The sequence below is a fragment of the Synchiropus splendidus genome, chromosome 14, assembly GCF_027744825.2.
Source record: "Synchiropus splendidus isolate RoL2022-P1 chromosome 14, RoL_Sspl_1.0, whole genome shotgun sequence".
Taxonomy (NCBI): Eukaryota; Metazoa; Chordata; class Actinopteri; order Syngnathiformes; family Callionymidae; genus Synchiropus; species Synchiropus splendidus.
Genome location: NC_071347.1, coordinates 3,593,859 through 3,611,303, shown reverse-complemented (window position 1 = coordinate 3,611,303; position 17,445 = coordinate 3,593,859). Strand labels below are relative to the sequence as shown.

General features: G+C 41.5%; 1 protein-coding gene across 5 annotated transcripts in view; it reads right to left on the bottom strand.

The window, feature by feature from the left end:
• Positions 1 to 448: 448 nt before the first annotated feature.
• Positions 449 to 17,445, bottom strand: part of poc1b (POC1 centriolar protein B) — a 28,219-nt gene continuing 11,222 nt past the window's right edge. For all 5 annotated transcript variants that reach the window (XM_053884906.1, XM_053884907.1, XM_053884903.1 and 2 more), the window contains 3 exons: positions 1,502 to 1,759; positions 1,018 to 1,104; positions 449 to 860 (listed from right to left, as the gene is read on the bottom strand). In XM_053884906.1, coding sequence (XP_053740881.1) covers positions 798 to 860; positions 1,018 to 1,104; positions 1,502 to 1,759 — 408 coding nt within the window. In that variant the 3' untranslated portion in view covers positions 449 to 797. The remainder of the gene's footprint in view (positions 861 to 1,017; positions 1,105 to 1,501; positions 1,760 to 17,445) is intronic.

The window sequence follows — 17,445 nt, the reverse complement described above, 5'->3', positions numbered from 1 at the left end:
TCCTGCATTATGTTCAAGAGTGTTGCCATAACAAATATCTTTCATGTGTCACCCTCATATTTAGAGAGTCACCGGCATGGCTGCATAAATATGCTGTATTGAATGATCATACTGTATATCGCTGACAAAGTTGGTTCGGTTGAATACAAATGCTAAATAAGTGTAAAACTCGATTCAAAATAAATGCAGTGTTGTACTAAGTGACAACCGCAAACTCAATGACGTCACAAGTTTCAGCTCCTGTGGACGCATGGAGGTAAAAAAGGCTTCAGAATCGGAGAAGAAATGCCGAACCACTGCGCGGAAGTGTTCTAATCGAATATAAACATTGGAGCTGGAATGCTTCTGATGTTATCTCAAGCACCTGATGATAACTCATGATCATTCTCAGGATCTTCATTAGAATAAAAGATTCAGACATGTAGCGGAAAAACTATTAGAAGAAAAACAAAAATGATTATTTATTCAAATATATTTGCTCAGGAGAGATCAGTTTCTTGTTCTGTCATACATTTGAAAACAGCACAACGGACATTTAAGGCAAGTCAGGAATGAGAATAACTGCATGTACAGGCAACTATTAAAAGACAAATGAACACAGACGCAACATTCACACACCGGTCAGACAAACACCATCTGTTTCCATGGCTGCAGCTGTTCCACTTCCATGTAAAATCCATACGAACGACTGAGAAACGGAATATCCTCCGCGACTGCACAGCTGGAAGGCCTTCAGAGGTGTGGAGAGACACGGAGGAAATCTCCAGCGCCCACAAACACACACTCCACAGTGTAACTCAAGTCTGAACAAGAGTGAAACTATGTGACACAACAGTCCGTCCAAGATTCCGGTCGGCCCCCTGAGATGGAGCAACAAAGTTGAGGTTTCAGACGTGACTCACAGCCTTCAACTCAACAGTGTGTGACTGTTGAGTTGAAGGGGCGCCAGATCCAGTGTTCTGGTTAATCATCCGGCCCGTCACTGTCGGTCCTCCGCGTCTTTTGTAATGAGTTTACCTTATTGATTATGTGGGTCTGGTGGTCCAGACATTCCTTCAGCTTGTCCTCCGTCAGAGTGAGACGCTCCTCCAGCACAGACACGGTCTGAGAGCAGGACAGAGAGGATTGACAAATGTGTGAATTGAGATTCAGGTGGAGAATCTGTGACCCAGTCCAGAATCCAATAGTTCAGGTGGTGAGATGCGTATGCTAAATCAAATAAAATCTCACTTTAGATATGTAGGAAAGTCAATCACGGAATGAGACTGCTTGAGAAAGCGCAATTGTTAGGAGGAACTTTACAATGCGTTTATCAAAACCAACAGCTAAACCATTATGGTCATTCATCATTGAGCCAAAATGATGTTTTGGTAGTTGTTCATGCCACTCTGGGTGATTCAGGAGAGCAGATGGGAACAAAGGACATCGGCAGCGTTGTGAGGGATAAAACCATTCTCCATACTGTTATCTATGACCGTAACATGAGACCTGCGACACAGACCTGCGTAAGGATATCCAGCTGTCGGACTATGTGCTGCAGAGTGGAGGTCAGACCCGACGAAGGACCAGAGGAGACTTTCTCTGCCGGCCTACTCGTGCCTTGCTCCCTTGCTGCTCTTCCTATTGGAGCGTGTCCGGTTTGATTGACAGAAGAAGAAGCATGTTCATCTGCCGTCCAGTCTGCAACATGCTGCTTCACAAAGGCTTCAGAGAGGCGGCGGTGAGCTTGCTCAGGAGAGGGCGACTGAGTGCCTGAATGCTGGAGACAAAAGCTGAAGTGAATGCCCACCTCAAGCAACAAAAACATTTGAAGATAAAATAAATAAATAAATAAAAATGGTGAGGTAAAAATAAACCACCACAACAGAGTGCAGTGGCTTATACAGCATATGGATTCAGGAAAAAGGTATTTCAGAGTAGTCAAGTTGTTGTACAAGGGAATCCTGAAAACCTCTTATACGAGAATGATGGGGCAGGAAGAAGAGAAAATACTTAGATAGAGATGAATAATTTTGTTTTTGTTCCCCAAGCGTTACTTTCCAGGCTTTATCTGGTGTCTCCTTACCCAAAGTCTGGACACAATTAAAAAAGAAAAATCTTCAATCTCAAATCTAGTGAGGCGTGAGCGCGCTGGAGCACAGATTCTGCGAGATTTCTCTGTTATAAAGAGAGGGATATTAAAAGGTCAATAATGAAGCTTCAGGAGAAACGGCATGTGCACACAGCTGCGACGCCGCACTGAGATCAGTTGATGTCGAAGTCATCTGTTGGTTGAGATGTTCACGTTTCATGAAATTAAAATATTTTAAAAAGACTCCACAAGTTCTGAGCTTTCAGTTTAAAAAAGACCACAAGTTCCCTTGAAGACTCAAACTGTCTTCAAGGGAACTTCTTGGTCTTTTTATAACTAATAATAACACAATAAAAACGTTGCTTCTTGTTTAACATCCTGCACAACACAAGTCACTAACAGCAAGCCAACATCAGTCCCGTCTCTCATTTGAGTCCCTGGCCTCGGCCTCGAGCCCATTACAACTTGGCAGTCGGAATAAAGATGAGTCATACTTGTTTACGGGGTGAACGAGGCTGTATGACCCAGTGACTAACTATCATGAGTTCACAGTGTTATCAGCACTGTCTTCTTTCACGCTTCAGATAGCAAAAAAAAAAAGCAATTTTACACTGATTCACTATTTTAAATTCAAGAACATGAATCTAAATTAGAGACAAAATGAAAATAAAAATGTCATCAGGTGCAGTTTGCTCCACACAGCAACAAGTGAATGAGGATTTAGCTCAATAGGTGGAAAGAGGCATGTGGTAAATGGAAAAGAGGAACTTTAGGGGATTATGAATGAGGGATGTCAGGAGAGTTGAGGAGGAAGAGGAAGAGGAGGAGGAGGAGGAGGAGGGAGTCACCCATTCCTGGCCTAATGCACGGTGCAATTGATTCCGTCTCACTTCCTGCACGCAGTGCTGACTTCAAAGAGGACACAGAGCGAGGCAGGGAATGGAGGAGGTACAGAAGTATGTTTGTGAGGACAAGAGGAGGGACAGGAACGCTTAACTGCTGAGTGGAGGTGAACAAAGCTGTCAGTGTGTGGATGGCCATTCCTGCTATCACTGTGATCTTCCTTTAGTTCCTCATCCACCCACATCCCCTCCCTCGCCACACACACACACACACACACTTACTTCAGGCACATCTGGTAAACATCTGCTTAGCTCATTTACGCTTAACTGATCCAGATCTCAATCCCGAATGCCCCACTATCACCCTTGAGACAGGATGTTTGGCTGCCATCAGATGTTTAACAAGCAAGATAACCCAGCTGGCTGCCGTGTCAATGGATGCTGAAACACACAATGGTGAGCAAAACTCTTGGCTGTCCAAATGGAAAGAAAATAAATACATAAGCTATATGGAGAGCCTTTCGAATTTCTTGTTCAGCAACTATAATCTTTCAGGAGGAGGAATATTTGGGGTCCTCGGGTTCATCTGGCACACAGGCTCCCCTCTGAGGGACGTGTGGGTGTTCAAGCTGGCAGCTTCGATGACAACAGGCATTTTGGTTGAGAAACACTGAATACTGAATCACACATTTTTTTGGATTAAAGCCGACTGAGTTCAGCCATCAAATTATATTATTTACAAAAGCAAAAAATTGACTGGAAAATGTTTCAACCAGCAAAAACCTCAGACGGCACCAGAAAGCAAAACTCGACCTGAACAATATATGGAGAAGATGTAAACAAACATGGCTGACCATGAGCTCCATCTCACTCTACATCCTGACACACACACACCCCACCTTTACCTCTCAGGCTCCTCTCATCCAAGTGTGAGAAGCTCCATAACAAAACAAGTGCTCACTACACTCTATCAGCCTGGAAACTTCTTACAGAACATCATCATAAAAAGTGTACTTATTTTATGTACCATTTTTATATGTAGCATGTGCATTTGTTTATGTTCTTGTGTGTGTTCTTGGCATGCATTGTTTTGAGTGTTGCAGGAGCCGTACGCAGAGGAAATTCACTTATAGTCTTCCTCCTTTCCGACATTTTGAAGTGAACAAAGCCATCGCCTGTGGCACAGCATCAACTCCAAAGCAATCCAACCAAAAGCAATTATCTCATTAGGAATTAACAAGAAAAAAAAACCCACAGCTGGCAGCGCTTTCCTGAAATTTCCGCCTCTTTACCTTGTAGGATGTGGTGACCACTGAGGACCAATTTGGAAGGGTCTGTTCAGAAAGCTCTTTATTTGCTCCACCTGCTCTCCACCCGCGAACTGCCTAATAAGATGACAGAGATCACATGGCAGAGGGAGTCAGGCAGGCCTGACCCGCTCAGGTTCAACCTGAACTTCAGAACCACCTCTGCAGCAAAACAGAAACACACACGCAGAAACAGCCCCTCTCAGCCTCTCATCCTAAACCTAACCATCCAAAACAAATGGCTAACCTTAACTGAACCAAACTTGAACCAAACTTAAACCTAATTATAATGAACTTGTTTTGAATTCTTCATCCTCACATTGAGGCTTCAGCTTGTGGGGTCCGGCAAAAGGGCCTCACAAGGAGCGATTCAGCGATACATCACAAACCGTAGTTTTACAGCATGACTCCACAAAGCAACAGCAAATAATAACCCTCTGTGGTAGGGGTGATGTTTAGATATCTAATGTGCAATTACTTTTCAATGTATTTTTTCAAAGTATTTCCAACTTTTCAAATGTATGTAAATATGTTACAAGATGTGTAAGTGTCAAATTGCTGTTTTATTACTTCATTGTGCTCAAACTTTAGTGGGATTTAAGGTTAAAAAATGAGACATTGGACGGCCTTTTATGAGTCTTACTGGCGATATATATTTTCCAGACTCAAACTCAAATAAAAGAGTAATTGAAAATTAGCAGTTGACTCTGAAATGCAGAGAGCAATGGAGTTACCTAAATTCCACAAAATTTGCTCCTCAAAATGCAGGAAATAGGGGGAGTTTCATTTCAAAATTTCCCAGGGGGATGTGCCCCTGTACTTCTGTGGAGACTTCTGCGCTCTGTGCGTTGCATCCACCGCGCCATAAATAGTCACCAAATACAACATTGGGACACCTAGTCTCAAAAGCTTCCCTAAAAGCCTGTTTGGGTGAGATGCACTTTTTTCAATACCCTCATATTAGTGAGGCTTTACCATGAACAATGCCACAATTTAAGTCCAATAATTGGATACTTTGGTCTCCAATGGACCACAGAAGTTCCCTCTTCTGGTTCAGACTTACAAAACTCAAAACAACTTTCGTCTTCCAGTACCATGACCAGATCCAAAATCTAGGATTTTTAATTGATGTTTGACAAAAACAGGCTTGTAAATGGAAACTGATGTCGATCCTTCTTCCATACTGCCCTGCAGGAAAGACTACCTTATTTGATGGTTAAGGGCTCCACAGAGTTCCACTCCTTCCTTTCTTGGTGTGGAGTCTTCGTCAGTGTGGAAAAGCTCATGAGTTACATACATACACGCAGCCAGTGAATTTAATCGGGCTCAGAGGAAACGGATAGATCCTCTTTAATTCTTAGCAATTTTTCTCTTCCCTGAATCTCTCAGCAGCCACCTACACACATTTGCACAAAAATACCCTGGTGAATCATGCTACACACTTCACATGCGCACATGCGTGCACAGACACACACTTGGAGGAAGAACAAAAACAACACAAAAAAATCCTACTTACGCGCTTATATCCCACTTATACAGAGCCTGTTAACTCCTCCCTGAACTTTGACCAACATTCTTCCTGCATTAAATTCCACCTCAATGGCACCTTTTCTTTGTGACGGACCTCTTCCTGCAGATCAATAGCCTACGCTGCCGACTAATGCTCACTCTAGGCACAACTTTAAAGTAACCCACCTCTATTAGATCTCTTCTACACATGATGGCAACTCATCCTTCTTGTGTTGCATGTCAAGGGTCGCTCTCTCTTTTAGCTAGCACCATCTGTCCCCCAGCATTTCTCCTCGACCCACACAGGCCCAAAACGTCCCAGTCTAACATCTTCCTTTCACATACATGGCCATTAAAGTTCTTTATCACCTCATGTAGTTTGTGGGAGAACCCCCTACTCCTCAAGCTGGAAGTCTGTAGCAGCTACATTCATGATAAATAAATGGATGTAAATGAATCTCTGGAAAGACTCCCTTGCTACACGATCCCAGAGAACCTGGAGAAATCCCACGCAGACACAGGGAGAACATGAAAACTCCACCCAGAAAGGTCCTGAGCTGGATTCAAACCCTGAAACTTCTCGCTGAGAGGCAGCAGCGCTAACCATTGGCCCACAATGCTTCTATGCGAAGCATTCCTCCACATATTTGTCTCAAATTTGGAAGGGCATGGCGGGTTTATTAGAGCTGGGATCAGTGATTCAGTCCAGTATAAATCAAACTATTTAACCAAGGTTTTAGTTTCTTTCAACGTCTATACAGTAATTAAACAAATAGCTACACTCCATGTAAATATGTGAAATTCCAAACAAATCAAATCAGTAACATGAAATATAACCACTTCACAATTACGTTTCAGTTCAAACAAGACAAGTTTTCAATCATTCAAGACTGACACGTTCCTGTGATCTATTTCAAAGCTGTCTTTGGTCACTTGAACTTGAAGCCAAGTGATTTTTTTTTTACATTCAGCTATAAAAGTTACATTTCGATAGTGAGGTTTTCGGTGGAAAGTCTCTCTGAGAAATCCTTTTTTCCTATTTTCTTTCCCAGGAAAGTCTCAAGCGGAGACCAATCCATTTACACAGAGGAAGTGAATGAGCGTCATTGTGGCTTTGAATGGGATTAGCCCATTTTAAAGCTCCTTAGTAAGATTTACCCACATTATTCACATTTTAAGGGACATTCCCACCCACATGTACACATGAAGGCTAAAATCACAATCCATGGCAATGTAATGAGGCAGCAGGAGGCTTACTGGGTTGAAAAAAAGAAAACCCTCAAGGTTCATTGCCCTCATTAAATCAGTTTTGTGTACGTACAATGGGGGCATTGAACATAGACACATATTGACCAGACACCTGGTTTTCTGTGAAGTCAAAAAAAAAACGTTTGTATATAGTTTTGACTAACTGGCTGCCATATTTATTTGCTTTATTAACTATTTCACCACTTTGCTTAGGAGCATTACGTGTCCCATCAACAACTCTGTAATTCAATTTGCAGGCAGCACAGTTCACGTTAGGGCAATTCAGCGTTGAAACTAGTAGAAAGGCCTTGAATGGTGCGATCAAACCAGCCAATATCTGTAACTAACCAGCCAGGAGTCAGTATTTCATCTTCAGACATGGACAATGTGACACCACACACTGGTGGCCACATCTAAGCTGCCCATGAGACAAGTCATTGGTATGGTATGGAAACAGAGACTGGCAATATATAGCACAAATAAAATGTGATGAAAAGACTCAGAAACAAAACAAAAAAAAAACACTCAGGGTGTTGAGGATCATGAGACTGAAAGGCATCATGGGGGGGATGCAACACGATGTGACGGACAGGTGGGGCAGTGGGTGGTGAGAGGTCATGCTGCGTCTCTGCCCTTCATATCACAGGCAGGTGGCAGCTGACAGAGGCGCTCCAAGGTCTCGCAGCTACATGTGGGCTTTGTGGTCTGTCATCAACAGTCAGTAAAACAACAGTGTTTTTGTCCCTTTGTGATGTGCGATAAATGTTCGACACTGGTGCCTTTATACAAATATGAAACCCCACCAACAGGCACTCACATCATTTGAGCAACAATTCAGCATTTTAAACATATAAATATGTAAGCCTGAAAAGTGAGAAATGCAGAGTAGGCTCAGAGAGAATAACCTAAAAAGGAGCTGTCCTCGTGATCCAACTTTCCTGACACATTCATATGATTCAAGTGTCGTCCTATCCATGATGAAGGAAGACCCCTCATCATGATGCTGCTGCGGTTCAAAGTTATTGCTTTATAAAGTTCTCCCCCGTCTGAAATCTTGGCGAAGGAGATGTTACGAGAGCGAATGTGATATTGTCCGGTGAATGACACCAAGTCTGCCTGTCCATTTTTTAGGTGCTGTGCGGTGGAGTATCTTTCACAAGGGGATCAGATGATAAAAGTTAAGTGAATCCAGTGACTTCTCAAAATAAAACTCTTTTTGGAGTTTGAATCACATTCGACTTAAAAAGTGGCAACATGATTTTGGAGACTGATGCAATGCAAAGAATATAATGCTGCCTCCTTGGTCACGATTAGATGGTTGTCATGTGAGTCTCAGCACTACTATACCGCTATGTTGAGCTTTATATGAAATGATTTTAAAACACAAAACACAGTCATTGAGCTTGATCTGCGATTGATCACCATTGGGAAATACGTTCTGAAAAATTTACACTGTAAAAGAAAAAAAAAAAAGTCCTGTCGGTAACTACAAAATCCGAGATTGTGCGGACCTCAGATGATGAATTAATCTAAGGCCACACCGCACAAGCAACACACTGTGGTCACTACCATCCTAGACTACTGAAACATGTATTGATGAAAGACGGGGCGGCATCCGATTCGTAAAGATGAGTGGATTATTGATATCAGAGGTGAGATAAGCAGGAAGTGGGTGTTTGCAGGTGGGAGAAACTGAGCAGGAAGAAGCCGTGGTTTGAAAGTGCGGAGATGTGATGAGAAGAGCAGGCAGAGGAGGTGCTTAGTCGGTAACCTCGCAGTGCTTTCAACCGCCTACTGTGCAGTCACAGTGAGTCTCACACGATGCAGCTCAGTCAATGTGGTTTACAAAGATGGTTACATCAGGTACTGAATCTCATCCTCCGACCAACGATGCACTTCAAGATTTTTTCAGAAAAATATTTTATTTTTATTAAGTGGACATATTTTACTTAGAGGTCAATGAAGAAACTGCATTTACGCAAACATGAAAATATGGCAATTTGTGAAGAATGATGATGATGATGGAAAGGTTCACTACAGAACAAAAACTTGTACACTCATGTTTAATTTGGTCTTGGAGTTGCTGGAAAAGTCAAACATCAATGCTACTTAAACTATCTTGATGTCATTATACGAACGTAAGTGTAAATTGAAAATAGCATTGTGTTTTTTCTAACAACAGTATCAGGCGGGAAATTTCACTTTTCGCTACGCTGTATTACCACCCGACAACCTGGGGGCAGGAATGATTATCAGGGGGTATTCATTTATAGACATTTTTGTTTTATTTGGACGAGACTTTGTCACTTTTCACTACGATTAAGTTCCACGATTCATTTGTCATTCCCTAAACTATATATATGGCATGTGTTTCACCTATTATTATTATAATAAATGGAGCACACATTTCTATCTACGCCACTTGATATTTCGGGGAGGATCACAGTAAAATGTATGAACTTTAAAAATACACACACTGGACGCGAACCAGAAATCTTGTGACACACAAGGATGTGCTTGAACCGCTATAGTGCCGCTAAGTCACGTGACCAGCTGTTCAGGTGAGCCTTACAGCCTGACATATTTGTAGGATGTGGCTCTTTTCAGCAACACAGTAAAACAATGTGGCTCTTAGCCTCTGACTGGTTGGCCACCCCTGGCTTAAACCAAAACGTGGGCTGGTTGGAAAGAAAGCGAAAGTTCTGAGAATCCCAAATGGCTCGGGTTTCAGAACCAGAACCGTGGAAGCGCTCAATGTGTGTAGAGAGGGTGGCCAGGTTTCTGGTGGAATGGGTTGCCAGGTTTTCAACCGCAGCCTTGCAGAGTATGCAATGTACGTTCCATGGCACGGTTCTGTTTTTCCAGCCTTTGCGATTCGAAAATGGCATTCTATTACATCATGATGTCGATTTGAATTAAAAAAAAAAGTTCAGGTTAACAGATAATAAAACTCACAAACATGCGACGTCACTTCAGAAGAAATCAAGATGAATTCCCATCATCTAATCGAATTGTTCCATGCCTTAATCGGGTCACTTGTTGACGTGAGTTGCTAAACCCCGTGTGTCACAAGATGAGTGGCCTGTTCCTCACCAGGGTTATGGCTGTCAGTTAAGAATGAGGCGAAACGGATTCTCCAGAGCTGCAATGGGACTTTCTCAGAATAACAGGCTGCTAAGAGGGAGGAAAAAAACCTGGTCACTTTGAGTCTTTCATTTGACTCACTTAAGTAGTCAAGCATTGGCAGTCACAAGGGGAGTAACAAACGGCATGTGAACATGCATCGGAGACAACACCGAGACATTTTGTCTGAAATTACGTATAAACTCAAGCTACAGCAAATAAAATTTAAGAAAGTGTAGTTACACAGAGAGCGCAGTGTATCAAATTCCCTTTCCAATTTTCCCCTTTTCTATATTTCTTCACTGGGAGAACAATGATAAAAGGGTCTCCAACTTATCTTTCATTTGTCGAAAGCAAATATATAGTAATCCACCCATGGTAATCCAAGCAGTAATGGCGTACGAGTGCCTGCATGCTAGAACATGTGCTCTCATACCACGACTTGACATTTGGATATTAATGACAATGCGAGGGCAGGGATGATCATCAGGGGGTATTCATTGATAGATGCTTACAATGCAGGAGACCTTAGCCACTGACCACCCACCAGTTTGTTCTGTGACAGTTACATAACTGTACAGCTCAACCAAATGGTGTTACATGAACAAGTTCATCCCAAAACAACACATACACTGATAAATGTCCGCTCTAACCCAAATATGAAGCGAGAATGCTACTGGAGTTCAGCAAGAATCTTTTCACTACTACCAAAAAGCTGACTGACACTCAGATGCAGAAAGTGTGACAAAAGTTTGGATGTCGAATGAGGAGGGGGGGTAATCTTTCTCAGCAATCCTGACACATATCCAGCCAAAGCATGACTCACACTGCTTCACCTCTCTGAGAAAACCAGTATAGGGATTACCAAGTAAGTAAACAAACAAAACAAGGGCATGAAAAGCTCAGCAGAATGTGAGCATCTGAACCGTATTTGCTTTTGTGAGAACGTCCAAGGTACAAAAAAGAGAAGCTCAGAGTACACTTAAAAACAAGCACATCATGTATGACACCCAAGCAAGGTGACAATGAAGTAAACCAAAAGTATTGAAGCAAACAGGAAATGGCAAACAACAAGCAGAATGCAAAAAGAAGATTAAACCAGCATTATTGCCACACAAAGTTCTGCTAATCAGCTTTAGCACTTATGCTAATACCATTTGGACCGCAAAGAAACTGTGGGAAACTCATTAGCCATTCACAATAATCTCACTGAAAATTGCTAATTGTCCCACTCCAAAACAATCCATACTTCAGGCCAGCCATGATCCGATACTCAGACTACACAAGTGACCTTACCGTCCTGTTGAGTCCACTTGTATGTAGTCACTGCTTTAAGTGCAATCGAGGAACTTATCGGAACCACGACAACAATTCCGGTGAGAATATAATGAAGAAATGATACTGGAAAAAATAATAAATACAGCTGTCAATTGTATGAATTATTTATGGTCTTTAATAATATTGTAATTATTTTTATAACAGCTATAAAGGTGTTCCATGTTTTACTACTATTTATTACTATTTTGTTGTTAGAGAGTGAGAGAGCAAATACTGATACTGACACAGAAGCAGTGGCTCAATGTGATATTCTGGAATCTGAATTATACTGAGATATATATATATATATATATATATATATATATATATATATATATATATATATATATATATATATATATATATATATATATATATCACCCGGTGCCAATTGGTCATCTAACATTCCAGCTTAAAATGTATTGGATTGTGAAACTTACAGTAATAATAATAATAATAATAATAATAATAATAATAATTATTATTATTATTATTATTATTATTATTAGTTGAGAACAAATTTGAGAAGTGATGGGATTCAGAAATGAAGCCACATTTCTGCACCAAATGCTACAATATTCATCCAGCATTTGTGGTAGCGGTGTTTGCATTTCCTTTTTTTTTGTGGGAAAATTATTAACATTTCAATTCATCTTGACAAATGCTGTAAAATACTAGGAAACAAAGATTGCAGCACAGTACTGGAGAATATAAAAGGTACCACAGGTTCAGCAATTTGAGCTTTAATAATATATCATTATTTAATAATAATATTGGCAAATGCACAACTAATAATGTACAACTAATGAGGACTTCCTCTTCCCCAAATGTTTGTTTGTAACTGCACAATCAAAGCACAGACCAGACATGTTGACTATAAATAACTATTGCCATTCACCCTCAGCTTTCCTTCAGCCTTATTCATCATGCAGCAGCTGCCATTCAGTGGGTCAAAAAGAACATATTACTTTCAAGAAAATCCAGCATTTGCTTCGACTCTTTCAGCTTGGGTGAGCTGTGCAGAAATAAGCACTGCAAGCTGAGAGCCATCAGGCGGCCGATCCGCCTACGTGGTTCAATTGGCCGCATCTTCTCAGCCACAGTTCAGGGAGAAAATAGAATCCAAAACATCTCTGCTCCACAGTTACAAACTGATACCGGGGAAATAAAAGTAGAACTTTTCACTGCTCGGGGGTTATGCTACAGTTAAACCACTATGCAAAACATGATGTACTTATTATTATTATTATTATTATTATTAGTAGTAGTAGTCGTGGTAGAAGCAGTAGTAGCAGTAGCACTCGTGGTAGCATTCTATTTTTTAATTTTAGGAAGTTTGAAAATCAGCAACATCACAGAATGCAGAAGTTGTAGACAAGGCGGGGCTAATAGTTCCACAAAGGTGAAATTTGCATGCACAAGCTGGGCTTGGTGGCGGTGACTGATGATGTCTTGGGAGGACAAGAAGGACTGTATGTTGGTAATGTCACTATAAACCAATGCTGAACGGAACAACAGATGACTAAAATACATATACACTGTGTTACCGTGGGATTTCATCACCACTGGACCACCCTCCCATCGATGAACATACTTCTATAGCAAGCTCTCCTCAGCAGTGTCCTAATCCTTTTCAACTCTACTAGGCTCCTTCAGCATTAAAAAGTCTACTGATACAGTCAATATGAGACTTTCAAATCTCAAATTAGGTACTTTTGTTCATCTCCGGTCTATTTGTGTCTCCTTTGCCAGCCTCCCTGTATCCTCCAGAAGCAGTGTGTAGTCGGGAAGAGATGCAACACATGTGGCTTTTAGGAGTGCCTGGCACCTGTAAGAGACTGCGGCCTTGGCTATTTTTAGTGCTATGTGGACCGACTACCATGAGAGGGATGGTGACATAAGAAGGGATGTGATGTGGTGTGAAGAAGTGGTCCAAAAGAGAGTATACATTCTACATATTCAACTAAGCAAAAAGGTAATAAGGATAATAATAATAATAATAATAAGGATCCTCTCACTATCATATATATAACAATATATAATGTTGTGTAAGTTAAGCATCGATTTTATCCCTGCTAACTGTCTAAATAGGTGAGCTAACCAAAGCCTAAGGAGACTGGAACAACACTTGGTTCGTACTTAAATACCACAATTTGTTTTGCATTAATGTTCCAAAAAGCAATGTCTGATTAGTGAGACTTGCGTAAGCTGGAGATGGAGGAAGTTGAAAGGTGATGGGGAAGTGGAAGAAGGACAAAACTCCAATGAGAAAATCCTACTACATTAATGATAAGGCTCGTCCTTCTCATGCAACTTGAATGGGGAGGATCTTGTTTTAGATCGCTTGGATGCCGACAAGGAGTCTCGGAGCGAAACACTGAAATAGAAAAAAAACTTCAATTTTTTTACTTTAACTAAAATGGCCAGTCACAGATCATGATGTAATCGACCAGTTCAGTTATACAAGACGCACTACATCACTCCCACCAGCTGCTACAAGTGTCCTAATGATAGCTCACTTTAGTTTAAACAAAAACAAATGAAGAGTGGCATTTTAAGATTTTACTACCTTCAGAATGCTCACTGCTTACGAGGGCTGCTTAGTTTACAATGTGTGCTAAGATGATCGGTTGGAAAAGAAAATGCAACATGATTTAAGAAATTGGGTAGAGGTCCAGTAGGGGCGGGAATCTCAAGGAACCTCGGGTTTCGATTCTGAACCGGCAAATCCAAAAGTTTTCACACTACTTGGTATCTCACTGTGTGACCACTCACCACCTGGGGATTTTAAAAACAGTAACAATGAGACATGAATGAATGTAATGAATATCTTTTATGATACTAACTGAGAGGATGAGACCGTGGCATGGCATGGTTTTACTGTATGGCAGCAGTTTTTGTTAAAAGTTATGAGTTATGATGATACTGGTAAGAAAACAGTGAATACAAGTGGAACCAAAAACAAGTGACAACAAAGACATGAACCCTGAATATTCAGAATTGTTCCTTCCCTTGTAGCTCCTCATGAAAAAATGATATGTCAACTTGATCAGATCTGGAGAGAAATATGCGTAAAAATAGATAAATAAAATCAACCATTCATAACATTGTTTGCCACCAAAATGGAACACACAAACCACTTTAGGGTAGTACAGCCCATTCCCTGGTATATTTAGAACCACAGTCCTCGTGTGTTAAAAATAAAAGTCTGTTTCTATTTTGGGATGAGTCAAACAAAATGTGAGCAAACACGGTATGAATGAAGGCGTGCACGCATGTGTGCTCCCATTAGTGGCAGCTATGGTACATCCAGCCGCAGGGAGCCTGTGTCCTCGTGGACAGTGAATCCCACCCCCTTCTCTGCTCAGGGCTCTTTCTATCTTTAGCTCATTTCCGGCGTCTCCTGTCACTTGTGCTCTCCTCTACAGCACTTCAATCTGGTATCTTACCCCTGGGTCATCTATTATCCCTTACCTTCCTTGAACATACAGTTGAGAAAGCATGCAGACAACAAGTTTACACTATGTAAACTCTGAGATTTTGAAACCGCGCTTTGAAATACTCATTGAATTAGAGTCATGACGGACAAATAACCACAGGAAGCAAACACAAAGGTCAGGGAGGAATTTGTTATACAACACCTCGTCTGGTCAAAATGGCGTCACTGTCTGCAGGGACATGAGAGGTGGTAACAAAATCTATGTTTTGGCTAGGTGAGCACATGCCTGCATTGAAAGGGCAATCTGAAAACAAGGACAGACATTTGTTTGAGGAGATTTGGTAGGAAAGCCAGACAACTAACTGAGGCGAATAACCAGATATGTGAGGTAGAATTATATTAATAATATAAATATATAGTATGAGTAATATTCTGCTTTTGTTTCTTCACATACACTTACATCAAAGACTCTCTGGAATTGAATCAGCGACTAAGGTCACTGTTGACTAACACATTGGCCATGGGGAAAAACAATCCACTTGGAAAAAAAAAAGATAGATTTGAATAACCAAATATTATAAATACATTATATATTATTTACTTTTAAAATTTGTGAGTTGTGTTGACCTAGTTGGGCTGTGAAATTGCCAATTCTTTTGAACTGTGGCACATGGGGAAAATACAAATAAATAAATGAATCTAAAAATGTATTCCCGTTCAAACAAGAGCAAACCAGGATGCTAAGAAGTGACTGCAGAGATGAACGTCACAGAGGAGAACGAGGGCATCACCCCGGGCCACGAGCTGCCGTGCAATGACACAGTCTTAACTGTCCATTCAGAAACTCTGAGGTCTGCTTGCTCCTTTCTGTGGCACTTAATGGCTCATGCAGTGAATCAATGGAAGTAAAATGCACAGGGAAGAGATTCAGCCCTGAGCTGTATGGTAGATGATGCCACAATTCGAAACCTGCCTTGTATATAATTCTTAAACTGTGGCGCCAGGTTCATGGTACTATAAGAAGGGGCCTTTCATGGGCTACCTGTCCAAGTAAGAGGTCTAGAAGCAAGTGCTGACCTCATGTCCCAGGTGCTTCTGATTTTCCTTAAGCCAGAACCATGACTCATTTTAGCGGAATAGACACGGACCGAATCACATGTGAATTTCCTGTGATCCCCGCCCATGTAATAAATATTTACCCACTGAGCTGATGGCGAGGTGAGGCCCTTCAGGTATGAGGGAAAAATAGAAACAATATGGGAAAAATAAATAAGTAAATAGAGGATGTTCAAAAATAGAAGGCATGAACTTAATAGGAGGGGAGAGTGCGGGAACTTCCCCATTCAGTCGCCCACGTCTTCACCTCAGGCCATTTGCATCTCCCATCCCAGTCCTCTCTCTCCCTTCCGCCTCTGCTATCAGGCAAGCCCTCCTGACTCCTCTCTCCGGATACACTTGAACCGATTAGGGTGATGGAGGGGAAACGTGGTCACTGAGCGGAAGGGAAAGCACTCGCAGAACATCAACAAACGATGGAAAGACGTAGGAAATGACCAGAGGGAGAAGGGGGAGCTAGTTTGCATGGATGGAAATCGAATGATGAGAGTCGACCGAGGAGTAACACTGGGGGCTCCCTGCTCTGGACGGGAATAACCTTAACCTTGCGAATACACATTCACTGACTAATACCCCGTGACTCATGTACGCACAAAAACACAAGCATAATTTAAGGCAGACATTATTCAATTGCACAGCAATTCAACAGGAAGCGCAAAAACACGTGCCACTGCAGATGATGAAGATGAAAAAATGTCCTGAACTGAATGCTCCTTACATATACAGGTTGGCATTTTAACACTAAATGAAGAAACTCGCCGGCATTCAAGGTAGGTTTGCGGAAAATGTTTTAGTTTTATGTCAGAACATTTCAGAGTGAGTAAAACTGACAAGTAGAGCTCCACAGTCTATTATTAGAGCCCTGCTGCTGCTGCACCCTAGTCAAAGACCCAACAGGCTTGAGCACCGGCACGTGGATTTCCCATGCTCCGCTCTGATCTCCATTTCTTCCCATCTCTCTAATCTCTCATTCTTTGTTCCTGCAGGCGCAGCTTCTGCCATTCAGTCAGTATTTCAATTCATTCAGTCACTCCATCACGACAGAGGAAGAAGAGGAAAACATAGACAGACAGACATTTCAGATGCATCACATGCTTGTATTAGCATTTGAAGCGGAGGAGGCACAAAGCAGGGTTTATAATATTTATAGGAAAGAGGTTTGCCATGTAAACTAGACTATTTTATTGTACTTGTCGCTACATCTGCTCAGTTTTGGTATCCTGAAGATCACAGTTCCTTTCACTGGAACTAAGGGGCCAACCCAACTCCTGAAAAACACACCATAACTCCTTCTCCACCAAATTTCACACGCACAATGCAATCCAAAATCTACCGTTCTCCTGGCATCAGGCAAACACAGACTCGTCCATCAGATTGCCAGAGCGAAAATCGTGATTCATCATTCCAAAGAAGGCGTCTCCACTGCTCTATAGTCTAGTGGCAGCCTGCTCCATGCCAATGCAACTGCATTGC